Raw genomic sequence first — 13,628 nt, forward strand, 5'->3', positions numbered from 1 at the left:
GTATTTTATGCTTATGTACATTTTCCTAGGTTGCCTTTCAACATTTCCAGGAACTAGATGAGCACATAAGCTATGTAGCAACCAAAGTCTGTCACCTTGGAGACCAGTTGGAGGGGGTAAACACACCCAGGCAACGGGCAGTGGAGGCTCAGAAACTAATGAAGTACTTTAATGAGTTTCTAGATGGAGAATTGAAATCTGATGTTTTTACAAATTCTGAAAAGGTAAGCACTATCAGAGGATAAAAGCAAATCACAGCATTAATAACAGTGCCCTAATTATGAGCTACAATATTTACTTTTCAGAGTCAGACTTCAAATCACTGAGTAGCTGACATGTTAAAAATTTTTATTACCCTGAAATATAAATTAATACAGTTTCCTACAGATTGCTGATGAAGTGTTAATATTTAAATTTTTAGTTGGGTTGCTTGGCAGTTCATGAAATTATGCATGGATTGAAAATGCTTAACTATGTTCATAAGTATTTCTTTATCCTAAATGACTGTGGATATACACAGAATTTCTGCAGTCTTTGAATAGTTACATTCCATTGGGTGGTGGTGGGATGGTTTGACCCAAATCATTGATAAGCTAAGATGTCTGTAAAGGAATTCAGAACTTCTAGTTTTTATTATTTGAATAAAGATTTCTTATAAAGCATGAAAGCAGTTTGGACCAAGGAGAATTGAAAAAAAATCTGAGTTAATTGTTTAAATTAATCTTTTTCATAGCACTAGTCACTTAGTCCTGGTCTAAGGGTACATAGCATTGGCTGCTCTACAGTTTTGAGAGAAGGTAATTTAGCTCACTTTCTTCCCCTCGGGGAAAAAAATCAAAATGCATGGAAAAAATACACATTCTTATAAATCATATATGTACATAGCAACATTGTCCACTTATATGTTGAATACAGTCTTCCTGAATTATTCCAAATTTATTCCATAGACTATCTCAAATGGTGGAATGATAAAAGCTAAGTATTATTCGAGTTCACTTTTAATTAAGCAATACATTTTTTGTGAATTTTGGATTATAGAATTTATAGGTTTTAGAGATCTTTAAAAAATGGTTACATATATATGATAATTCCTCTAAAGGCAATATTTTAAAAAATGAGTTTCAGAAATTATATTTGTAGTAAAAAATAAAACTAATAAGGTTAACATCAAGAAACGTGATGCTTATACTGGCAATGTCTAGCTTTTGTACATTTATGTGAGTTTTATATATAAGGATATACAAGACACCAAACTGTTTTTCAGGATAGCTTATGTAATGTTTTATTTCTTTTTTGTAAGCTTTCTAAATGTAAACATACATTTATAACATATTATGAAAGTACTTATTTGTAGCATACATGTTATAAAAAATTATATGTAAAAGATTATGTATAATTCAACTGTTACCTTGGATTATTATACCTGTTTAATTGTATATTGTGTTTATGTTCTGTTTTCAACAAAATGCAGATATTTTACCCAGTGTGAATTGGCCCATTTATTTGAATACAGCTCAAGGTAGTCATTTAGAATCTAGGCAAAAATAAATATTTTAAAATTGATTTTATATATTTTTAACCTGATTTGTATTATTTGTGATGTTTTGCATCATGAAATTATGTTCTTTACACTTTTCTTTAAACGTTTTAATGATCCTCAGGTAATTATATAGTTCTTGGTGTAACTGTTGTCTCTTAATTTTTGAGGTTTTAATTGAAAAAAAATTTTATATTCTTGCTAGTTCATTCACTTGGTTACTTAGCGATCTGTAGTTTTTGAGAAGCAAGTATAGATTAACAGTATTAATTTATCTTTTGCTTTACTCTCTTCTGTATCCCTTTTTCTTTTATCTCCTATATTGCCTATTTTCTTATACTTTATTTCTCCTTTCCCAATTACCTTGTTTTTCTCTCATCTCTCCCACAAGTTTTTGGTTATTGTTTGCTATTTGAGACTCATTATTTTTGGCCTGGTCATAGTTAACTACACTTAACTTTTATATGATATTAGATCTCCAGTTATCAGGTAAACTTCTAGCTATCTCAATTTCTGCAATCTGTGCCAGTCACCTTCCCAATGGAAAGAAAAGGAAAAGCACCCACATAGCTAAAAAGATGTGGGATTGTGGGAAGAAATAGAGTTGAATAAAATTACAACACGTCATATTTCTTTTTCTTCGTGTTTCCTAGTCATTTTTTATTTTTTAATCTTTGCTTTTTAGAATGTTCTCTTCTTCTTTCCTGAAAAAAAAAAAACCCAAAAACCCTATTTTATGTTTACTTTCATCCTGACATGTATGTTGGTTGTTTTTCTTCCTAGAATGGCAGCTTATTCCTCATGTAGATAGTGCTTGATGACTCTGGTTATCTTTAACACTGTTTGTTAGCATGGGTAGTCTCTCACCTCACCCAAATATCCGTAACAGATGTAAGCATTAATAGATTGTAGTTTTTTACAGCTTTTGTACTTATTGTAGTATATTTTAACTGATTAACTGCAGTATGTTGTAACCTTAAGAGCTCCTCATGCTTTAAACTATTTTCACAAAATAATTAGCTATGGGAATTTAATAGAAACAAGCATTATTTATTGCTGTACTACTTAGTACAGTAAGCAAAGCTTGCGAACAGCACACAATGAGGACTTTTATCTCTAAAAAGAACAAGAACAAACTCTTAATGGAAACAGAACTGGCTGTAAGCCAGACATATTCTTTCTGAAGTGGGTATTCATAAGGAGAACATGATGGACTTTGCTAGTACAACTAAATAGCATGGTAAGGAGATACTGCAGTGATACCTGTGCCCATGTGTAGCAGGATAGAGTGAGTACGTGGTAGTTGACTAGGAGAGAAGAGATAACTGAAGCAGAAATGCTATATTTTCTATCATTTGGAGCAAGAAGTAAGAACGATCCCTGTTGTTATTCACAGTTGCTTACCAGAGTTCACATGAGTACTTAGAAAAATCTATATTAATGTTCTTAGCTCTTCCTTAATGTTTATAACAGTCTCTCTTTTTGATTGTAAAATAGTCACCATAAAATCAGCTATTAAAATTGTGCCGAAATAAAACTGAGTACTAATTTGAAATTTAAAGAAAAAATGAACATTCTATAACTCCTCTGCACTATTGTGTAAATAAGCACAGATATCTGCATTTAAAGAATTTTAGACATCTTGCTTAAGTTCCTTAGTTCCACAACTTGAATAAATATTCACATTGCTCTGCTATGTTTCATTCAGGAGGCTTTATATTAAACTTTATCTTTGGTTTTAGAACAAGTGTTATAAATTTATATTGTCATTAAATGGCAAACATTTTTATTGTTTTATTCACTTAACTTACGGTGGTATATATGCAGCAGTATGTCCTAAATTATTTTCATAAATCTTGTTTATTCTTTTTGGGTTCATAAACTTAGAAGAGGTATATACATAACTTTCAGCAACCAATGATTTGAATTTTTTCAGAATAAACTTGAACTACAGGTTTTATTGGGAAGAGATTGTGGTATCAAAAAATTACCAAATTTTACTGCCAGAAAACAGGTGTTTATGATTTATGACTCATTGGTGACATCCTAAATGTATTCTTCTTGCTCATAAAGTTTTATTTGTTGTGGATTTTTAAAAGAAAATTTGGGGGGGAAAGGACTATGGGCATACATAGAGAGATATTACTATTTTCGAATATATAATTATTTTTTGATACGTATAAGAGATTTTTAAAAAGTTATTGCTTTTATTTATTTTTTAATAGATAAAAGAGGCAGCAGACATCATTCAGAAGTTGCACCTAATCGCCCAGGAGTTACCCTTTGATAGGCAAGTTTATTTCTCAACATTGGATATATGCTATAATTTATAGAATAAAATTGTATTTTTTTGCTATATGGATTTCTTTGTCCATTAATTTAAACCAGAATTCATTGAACACCTCCTTTGTACAAGATATAATATAAAATACTTTATTGGAAAAATATGGTCTACTCTTAATATGTAAATTTAATGATACACCTTGAAATAATTTCAGTGCCTTGTCTTCTGAAAAAGTAGTATAAAAGAAGTAATATTTTGAATTTTCCTATTTTGAACTTTGAGAACCAAGATAGTTTAAGTATGGGGCTATTCAGCTGTTTTTTGCCCTATTTCTAGATGAAGGTTCTTAAGCCTTTTTAGGGTCTTGGGCACCTTTGAGAAGCTGTTGAGAGCTGTAAAGTTTTTTTAAAAAATTAACATACACACAGATTGTGGTATACAATTTCATGGAGTTCTAGATTCTTTAGCCTTTCCTCAGAACCCTTCCTAGGGACTTCAGGTTAAGAGCTCCTGTTTTAAAGGGAAGGCCCCAGGCCATCACTAAATTAGATTTCATCCTAAAATAAACTATCTACTGAGAAGGAATTTTGTTCATATTAATAATTTCCTCTAGTCTCTGGAATATCAGATTCTTTATTAAACTTGTGATAGTAGTACTTCATCTATGTGAGCATCTGAAAGAAATATGACTTTCTATATAACAGATAATATATCTGTTATTCTTTTGGTGATACTTGAAGATCTTCAGGAACAGATAGAATATGTGTTACTGTACTTAAAGCTTAACCATTATCTTCCAAACATGTAGTAAATTCCCCTCAAAAATGTATCTGTTTTAACTCTGTTATCATAAAAGATTAGCAGTAATGATCATCTGTTATTCTTCAGCTATTATTAATAATCTCATACTTGCCCAGCACTGTGATTTAATTTACTGTAATAATTTTTAAAGTCATTCACCAAAAACTCTCTTTAACCTAATCTCATTTCAGAGTTGGACCATTTACTTAAATGGTTAAAATGTCTAGCTCAAAATAGGTTCATGATTATAGTTGGCTACATTCCTTATCCCTCTCTCCATTCTATTCTTCCCCTCCAGAACACACATGCATATACTCTTTTCCACCCCTCACGTACATACTTCTATTATGGTTTTGTTTTAAACACCTTCCCACCAAGCTGGGAGTTGAATATATATCCTAATTAGATTTAATTTTTTTTCACACAGATGAATAGGGCCTTTTATGCATTCTGTGATCTACTATGACTTTGATATATCATTTTTTATGCCACTCTAAATTTTTATTTCCTTCTTTATCTGTCTTTATCATCTCTTTTATCAGCCACTCTCCTTTCCCTTCAAACAGTTGCATAGGATCTTACAACGTCAATGTTTCATTCTATACATTCCTCTTAGATATTTGAGATTTGAAGACATTCTAGTGTGGTATATTGGTTTTCAAATAAAGATTGGTTACTCTGATAGGCATGTTGCTGGGTCCTTTTTATGGCCTCTTTTTTTTTTTTTTTAGTTTTAAAATTATTTATTTGTATATTTTATCATTAATCATTTTATGGTTTTATCACTGCATTTATTTTTTAAATCATTTTATCATTTATTATTACTGTTTCTTATCATATAGCATATTATTTTATCATCTTTTTCTTTTAAATAATAAAACAGAACTTGCCAGGTATGGTGGCTCATACCTGTAATCCTAACACTTTGGGAGGCCAAAGGTGGGAGGATCACTTATTCAGGACCAGCCTGGGCAACACAGTGAGACCCTATCTCTACACAAAAATAAAAAATTAAACAGGTGTAATAGTGTGTGCCTGTAGTCCCAGCTATTCAGGAGGCTGAAGCAGGTGGATTGCTTAAGCCCAGGAATTTGAGGTTTCAGTTAGCTATGATTATGCCACTGCACTCCAGCCTGGGCAACAGAGTGAGACCCTATCAATCATTCATTCAATCAATCTGTCTTTCCTTTTAAAAATACCAACAGGGAGAGGGGACAGACAAATAAGTAAATTTAAAATACCAGTGAATATGAATAGGAACAATAACTCAGTTTTAGGACTGCCTGGGTTGTTACTGCCTCGTGCAGAATTCTTCCCTCTTTAAAAAGGGAATGTGAATTTCCTAAATGAAAACCAGCTACCCCATCTGAATTACCTAAATTCAGTTTTGTCACCTAGCATGCTTTCTGTCAGAGGCATGAGGCCAGAGGTCCTCTGGCTTTGTCATCTTCTCTCTTTCTCTCTCTCTCTTTTTTTTTTTTTGATAATCTTTTAATTTTATAATAGTTTATGTTTACAGAAAAGTTACAAAGATGGTAGAGAATTTTTCCATATACCCTTGCACCCAGTTCTCCTTTTTGTCAGATCTTATATTGCCGTGGTGTTTTTGTCACAACTAATAAACCTCAACATTGGTTTTTATCTTTCAGATTTTCAGAAGTAAAATCCAAAATTGCAAGTAAGTAGAGTTCTATTTATTAATTTTTTTGAATAAGTAAAAGAAAACTAAAACAGCAACAGGAGAGGAAGTGAGAATAATGTCTTCCTCCTACCCAATCCCTGAGTTTGATTACCCTTCCCTGAAAACAACCATTACCAGTTGCCTATGAGTTCTTCCAGAATAATCTATGAATATGCTTGCATAAGACATAAGTCATAAACACACACACACACACACACACACACACACATAGTTCTACTGTCCTCACTTATGTAAAAGTAACTGGTAGTGTACTATACAAATAGCTTTAGACCGTGGGCTTTTAATTTAACAATTTATTTTGGAAATTGTTTTGCATCCATACATGTATCTCTGAATGAGCTTCTTTTTTTTGAAAGCTAAAATTATGTAAGTATTTCAGTACCTATTTAATTCCTTACATGATTAGTTTGATTTTTGTCAGTCTTTGATTATATTTTAGGCTAGATCATTCTTGGTTTCTGGAAAGACCACCATATTTGTAGCTTGGTTCCCTGTATGATAGACCATTCCATAGAAGATTCAAAGAATATATGTTTATTATATGTATTTATGTTCAAAGCATATAGGTGGCTATATTCCCAAAAGTGTTAGAATAAGAGTGACACAGATAGTTGGACATCCTGGGAATATTTTTGATCACTGTAGATTAGTCCGAAGTTCAGGTGTTCATTAAGATCCACAGTAACCTCAAGAACACAGTGAATACCACATATTATCTTAAGATGAAATTTGGTGTTCAATCAACCATTGTTCATGGTGGAAACATCTAAACTCTAGTAAAGACTTCTGTAGACTTCTTCACCCTTTCCATAGCTTCATGTTTAAGATTTTGCTATCTGTTGCTGTTAGAAATGGCATCTGGAAGATTTTTTTCAGTCAGATGCTGTTTTAAGTAGCAATGGTGAATGGCAATCAAACCCTGGGGAGCTTACCTATTTTACCACTTTGGAAATTTTTTGTGTCTTGAAAATATAGATTTATATACCACAGTATTAACATAGTATAGGGGCTAGATCCACTGCCTATGATCTCATATTGTTTTTGGAATTCTTTTAAAAGAAAACTAGATCCATAGCTATTGTATTTGTAAATTATTTAGATACTCTTAAATAACTTGGATACCTCATATGCCTCAGTATAGCTGAATGACTTTATTTTTAGGTAAATATCATGATTTAGAATGCCAACTGATTCAAGAGTTTACCAGTGCTCAAAGAAGAGGTGAAATCTCCAGAATGAGAGAAGTAGCAGCAGTTTTACTTCATTTTAAGGTAAATAGTACAAATTTAAAATGAAGACTAATTTTCAAAGTTCTGGAGATTTTACAAGTTTTATATATTATGGTCTCTGAGTTTCCCCTATTAGTTGTGTAACTGTCACAGTGATAATTTTCATTGTTTTGAATAATTTGAATGTATATTTTATATCTCTCTGTAAATGATGTTAAGCATTAGACATTCAATATCTAAATAAGGATTTTATATTCAATGATATTAATATACCAGTGAATTTTTGTATAGTTTTATAAAATTGTCTGCCTTCTTGCTTTTTAATGTATCTTTTTCGGTCAAGCATGTTATGAAATAGGTCAAAAGCAAGAAAACTTGACCGTAAATATCCTATATCTGGAATGTAAGAACCAGAGAGGAGATGGAATGTAACTAGGAAAAGACTTAAAATAAATTCAGCGCATCTCAGGAGATAATAAAAAGAAATGTTGTATTATGGAGCTGTCTTCTTGGAATTTGAATTGGGGAGAAAAATCCCTGGTGGGAGTATATTTCTGCAAAGAAAGTGCCTAAATAGTTCTTCCCTCAATCTGTTTCTTCATATTTCTATCACAAAAGGGAATGGGAAGCACTTGTTAGACTTCATTTTGGTAACATCTGAATATTGAGAATGGCTCTTGAGAGTCAGTGGTACACTTGATATTGCTTACCTTGTTTTTATGTATGATTTGTTAATAGGCAAAAATCTCATTATAGTTAGCTTAGTATGACAAATTAGTTTGTTTTAAACACACGTTATTAAAATAGATTCAGTTTTAAAAGTAAATTTCCAGACAGCCAATTAAACATAGTTCTGTCCAGATTCTTGCAAGGGAAAACAAATGCTTTGAATCTAAGATAGGAGTGAAGGAAATATATATATATAAAACCTTTTCTCAAGACCTTGAATCTGTGTGTGTGTGTGTGTGTGTGTGTGTGTGTGTGTGTGTGTTTTGGGGTTGAAGGAGATGGCTAAATAATCATAGGGCAAAAATTATGATAAAGGACTCAGTTATATCTCAACTTTCCTCTTTCAGTCTAAAGTCCAACAAGGATATAAACCAGCTGATCAATTTCATCATAGAAAGTGACAAAGAAGACAACTATACTAATTAAGTTATGGGTTCTCTATAATTAATTTTATTTAAGTCCAACAACTATTGCTTTTGGCCATTCACTGGGACGTAGACATAGCTTTATTACATATAACACTTATTGAGATGATTATTATTATTATAATTGAACCAGAACAATGATAACAATGTGTTTCTTCTTTATAGGGTTATTCCCATTGTGTTGATGTTTATATAAAGCAGTGCCAGGAGGTAACATAACAGTATACTTTATTGGATTTCATTTTGTGCTAATTTGTATTTAAAATCATTTTAAAAATTATATTTTCACTGTGTAAAATGCCTCTGCTGTTTAGGGTGCATACTTGAGAAGTGATATATTTGAAGATGCTGCAATACTCTGTCAACGAGTGAACAAACAAGTTGGAGATATCTTTAGTAATCCAGAAACAGTACTGGCTAAACTTATTCAAAATGTATTTGAAATCAAACTACAGGTAATTTCAAACAGTGACAAATTAAGTAACTATTAAGGCAATTTGTGATTTTTTTCCCTATATTTAAAAATTTTTTTTAAAAATTTAGTTGATTTATATAGTGACCTTAGGAATAGTAATCTAGTTAAGGGGAAAGGAATCATCGTGCTTTAAAAAAAGTGTTTTGTTATTCACCAAGACTAAGGTGCTAATCAACGTTACCAGAGCACATGCTTGAAATTTGTGTCACATTAGTAGTAGTAATATATCGTGGTAAAGTAGCCTCAGATTTTTCTTTTTTTGGTACTTGCTTTCACTAATAGATGACGTTTGTGAAACTGAACAAGAATTACAAGTGCAAGCTGTAGAATTTTTTATAGTATGGTACAAACATGAAAAGTTTAAAAACACAGAAATTTAATTTACAGCCTTGACTCCCATGGTGCTATACTTTCAGACATGTTTACCACTAAACTGTGTTTACCACTGGATTAAGTAAGATTCAATAAGTGTTTTTTTATACACAATTCAAGACTTTTGAAGTCGGAAGACTTTTGAAGTCTTTAAAGGTACTAATATGTATTGTGATTTTCTAGAAGTAGGGTTGTAATACACGGCATTTACCATATTTACTGACCACAAAATCCTATTTTAGAGTAATAATTATCAATGTATCAAGGAACACTAGTGTTAACCTAGACCACAGTTTGAGAAGTACTGCTCTAAGTAATTGACTCTATAATTGTAGCCTCAGTTTTGGTTTTTGTTTTTGATGTAACTCATGAAGCAGAATAGGCCAGTTTCAAAAGAAGTATTTCTAAATTATTAATACTTATTTCTAAGAACTGATATAGATCTTTTACAGGTAAATATGAGAAACAGTAAAATTTAAAAACCTATTTTTTTATTTTTTATAATTGGTCTGTTTTCTGTGCATTGCCTTTATGATTGGATTTTAAGTCAGAAAAGTTCAAAACCGGAGTGATTTTTAAAGGAAAAAATATCTTGGGAAGTTAATAGAATTTAATATTAATTAATAGAATGTTGACTCTTTTTTTTTTTTTTTTTTTTTTTAGAGTTTTGTGAAAGACCAGTTAGAAGAATGTAGGAAGTCCGATGCAGAGCAGTATCTCAAAAGTCTCTATGATCTGTATACAAGGTATATTTTTAATTATTAGAAAATAATAGATATCAAATTTTCTTTTTTTTAAATAGAAAATGGGGAAATATTCAGGTATTTTTGAATAGCAGTTTGTCAGATAGCAGTATACCTTTTAGTATTACATGCTGGACTGTATAGACTAGTATTGTATCAGAATAGCATTCTTAGTACATTAACCTGAGGAATTAGATGTTATTCTTAATGTGCTTCAATGAAACTTAAGACCTTGTTTAAAGAATTTTGTTTCTTATTTTAATTGTGAGCTAGTTTATTCTTTATTTTTTTCTCTAAGTACTAATATAATTACAGTTTTCTGCAGTTAAAACTTCAGAAATTGTAGAAGGGACATATTCTTAAACAAATAACAATTTCAGCCTAACATATGATAGGAGAATTGTCCTGTGCTTTTGTAAATGGCAGTGTTACTCTTAGAGAGATTTATCTCAGAAGCTTCACGCGGGGTTTTTTTTTTCCTTGACTTTTTCCAACTCTATTGCTATTCTTCAGTGTCTTCATTTTGGGAGAAGTTATTTCTAAAGTTTCCATAATGAGGAAGTCCATCTCAACAACATTATTCTGACACTGTCTTCAACAATGGGAGATAGAAAATTAGAGGAAGGTCCACATGGGCAAAAACAAAAGAGGGTGAACAGAGAGTAGACCTCTCAGTATTCTGTTTTGTGTACCATGTGATGAATGGCATTAAAGCATACTTGAGGCCAATCTGCTGCTATTGCCATTTCTGGACTAGTTCATTGCTTCACAGTTTCTTCTTCTATGAGTTTGTGACAGTTTTCAAAACCGTAATCTTGTTTGTAATGTTCTACTCTAATTTAAATATAACCCTGTATAGCTGCTGTTTGCATCCTATGTACTCTTCCAAGGTTTAAGAAATGGTGGTTTAGCATAAGTCATTAAAGTCACATTGTAAGAATATATATTCCTTAGTATTATTACTACACCTAAAATATATATTAATCTTTTTCTTCCCCTTTTCCATGAAAAGAACCACCAATCTTTCCAGCAAGTTGATGGAGTTTAATTTAGGTACTGATAAACAGACTTTCTTGTCTAAGCTTATCAAATCCATTTTCATTTCCTATTTGGAGAACTATATTGAGGTGGAGACTGGATATTTGAAAAGCAGAAGTGCTATGATCCTTCAGCGCTATTATGATTCAAAAAACCATCAAAAGAGATCTATTGGCACAGGAGGGTAAGTATTTTTCTTAAATATTATAGTTAAAACTGAAAATATTAAGAACCTTATTATATTTGGGCAAACTTACCAAATATTGACTGTCATTAGAATCGTCTATGAGGAATTCATTTAACCCAGGTTATTGATCAAATCTTGCTCTTAAACCACATGCTAAAATGATCTAACATAACATGATTAAAATGTAAGGCAGATATTTGTCAATTAAAAAATAATTTAAAAAACTGTAAAGCAGAATACCAGTAATATAAAGAGTTCTATAGTTTCTTTTTTCTAGTTGGAGTAAATTATTACAGGTTATTGACTAGGAAGCACATCATTTTTTGTTATTATTGCAAGTATGAAAAAAATAGCAAGTAGTTCACAGTTTAGGTACCTTGAACTGATGAGTCTTTTCAATGACTTTGGCATTAAACTATTAAATTAATACCTTAAAGCCTACAATTATTCATGTACTAGAAGAAAATGACTTGCTGTAAGAATTGTTGGCATCTCAGTTACCAGAGCTTAACTACCTAGAACCTGGTTGATGCAAGAAGGAGGCAGAATGACTTCTGTGGAGCCATACCATCAGAGTCCAAAGTGTACACACATCACATACACACCCAAACCAGTTTCTTGTTTTCCAGCTTGTTGTGAATTAAATAATGATCAGAAATTATAATTAGGAGTAAGAGGTAATATCTGAAAGGTAGTAGCAAGAAAGGGAAGAGAAAAGCAAAAGAGCAATCATGAGAATTTTAAAAAAATGAGTTGCGAGTCGTCAGGAGCAATGTATTCTAGCAGAGAAAAAATCTAACCTTCTGAAGATACCCCATACGATAAGTGTTCTAGGTGACCCTCCGTCATTAAGAAAAGCTAAATTATGTTTAGTATATTTTGTTTAATATGGTAAAGAAATATGCGATATGTTTAAATGATTAAATACATGTAAATATTAATTAACATTTTAAAGTTTTAGTTTTAAACAGGACTATTTAGCTATTTGGAATATTAACTTATTTGGAAAAGCTTACTTCCTGAGGAAACCCAATGAGTTTTTGGCTGTTGAGTGAGAATTGTAAAGCTGAAAGGGACTTTAGAAATCATAAGTCCAAATCCATTCATTTGTCAAATGAAAATCTTCTGTTTAGGGATCAAGGCTTGCTTCACTTCACAAAAGTAGTTATTGGAATTTGAATTTAGTTTTCTTGGCTATTGGTTCATTTTTGTTGTTGATATATACTAAGTTTGAGAGTACTTGAAGTTGAAATCTGTGTAAAGTGTTCTTTTTTCATTTGTCTGTATGATGTACTAGTATTCAAGATTTGAAAGAGAGAATTAGACAACGCACCAACTTACCACTGGGGCCGAGTATTGATACTCATGGGGAAACTTTTCTATCCCAAGAAGTGGTGGTTAATCTTTTACAAGAAACCAAACAAGCCTTTGAAAGATGCCATAGGGTAAGAGTGATTGTAAATTTATTCTGTTTATACAGTTGTCCCTTGGTATCTGTGGGGATTTGGTTCCAGGACCCACCTGTGGATACCAAAATTCCCAGATGCTCAAATCCCTTATATAAAATGTGTAGTGTTTGCATAGAATCTACGTACATCCTCCTGTATACTTTAAATCATCTCTAGATTACTTATAATACCTAGCATGATGTATATGCTGTGTAAATAGTTATAACTGTATTGTGTAGGGAATAATGACAAGAAAAAAAATCTGTACATGTTCAGTACGGATGGAACTATCCTTTTTATTTTCAAGTATTTTTGATCTGCATTTTATTGAATCTATGGATGCAGAACCAACAGATATAGAGGGTTGACTATATATAGTTGTGTATTTTAAGTTTTATCTTGTTTATATTAAGATATAAATCTAGCTGGTTAAGAACAAATGTTTTTTATAATAAAAAATTTTTGTGATTAAAATTTATTCTTAAGATTCTGTTATATATGAGATTTTTGTTGGAGAACAGAATTATTTTGTAAGTAGGAATAAATTTTAATATAATTAAAGTTGAACAGATCACATTTTCTTTCTGTAAGACTAAATGAAGATATGAAAGGGAAAGTTAGACCTTTCTCACAAACAGATGGAGCTTTAGGGAAAGAA

The 13,628-nt window shown here is 31.4% G+C and overlaps 1 protein-coding gene across 1 annotated transcript in view; it reads left to right on the top strand.

Annotated features, from left to right (window-relative positions):
• The window catches only part of EXOC5 (exocyst complex component 5), a 57,091-nt gene that overhangs the window by 27,373 nt on the left and 16,090 nt on the right, over positions 1-13,628 (top strand). The window contains exons 4-12 of the mRNA XM_045566602.1: positions 30-224; positions 3,763-3,827; positions 6,272-6,300; positions 7,486-7,595; positions 8,873-8,917; positions 9,022-9,162; positions 10,218-10,300; positions 11,310-11,519; positions 12,820-12,967. Coding sequence (XP_045422558.1) covers positions 30-224; positions 3,763-3,827; positions 6,272-6,300; positions 7,486-7,595; positions 8,873-8,917; positions 9,022-9,162; positions 10,218-10,300; positions 11,310-11,519; positions 12,820-12,967 — 1,026 coding nt within the window. The remainder of the gene's footprint in view (positions 1-29; positions 225-3,762; positions 3,828-6,271; positions 6,301-7,485; positions 7,596-8,872; positions 8,918-9,021; positions 9,163-10,217; positions 10,301-11,309; positions 11,520-12,819; positions 12,968-13,628) is intronic.

This window comes from Lemur catta, chromosome 1 (assembly GCF_020740605.2).
Source record: "Lemur catta isolate mLemCat1 chromosome 1, mLemCat1.pri, whole genome shotgun sequence".
In the NCBI taxonomy this organism is placed as follows: domain Eukaryota; kingdom Metazoa; phylum Chordata; class Mammalia; order Primates; family Lemuridae; genus Lemur; species Lemur catta.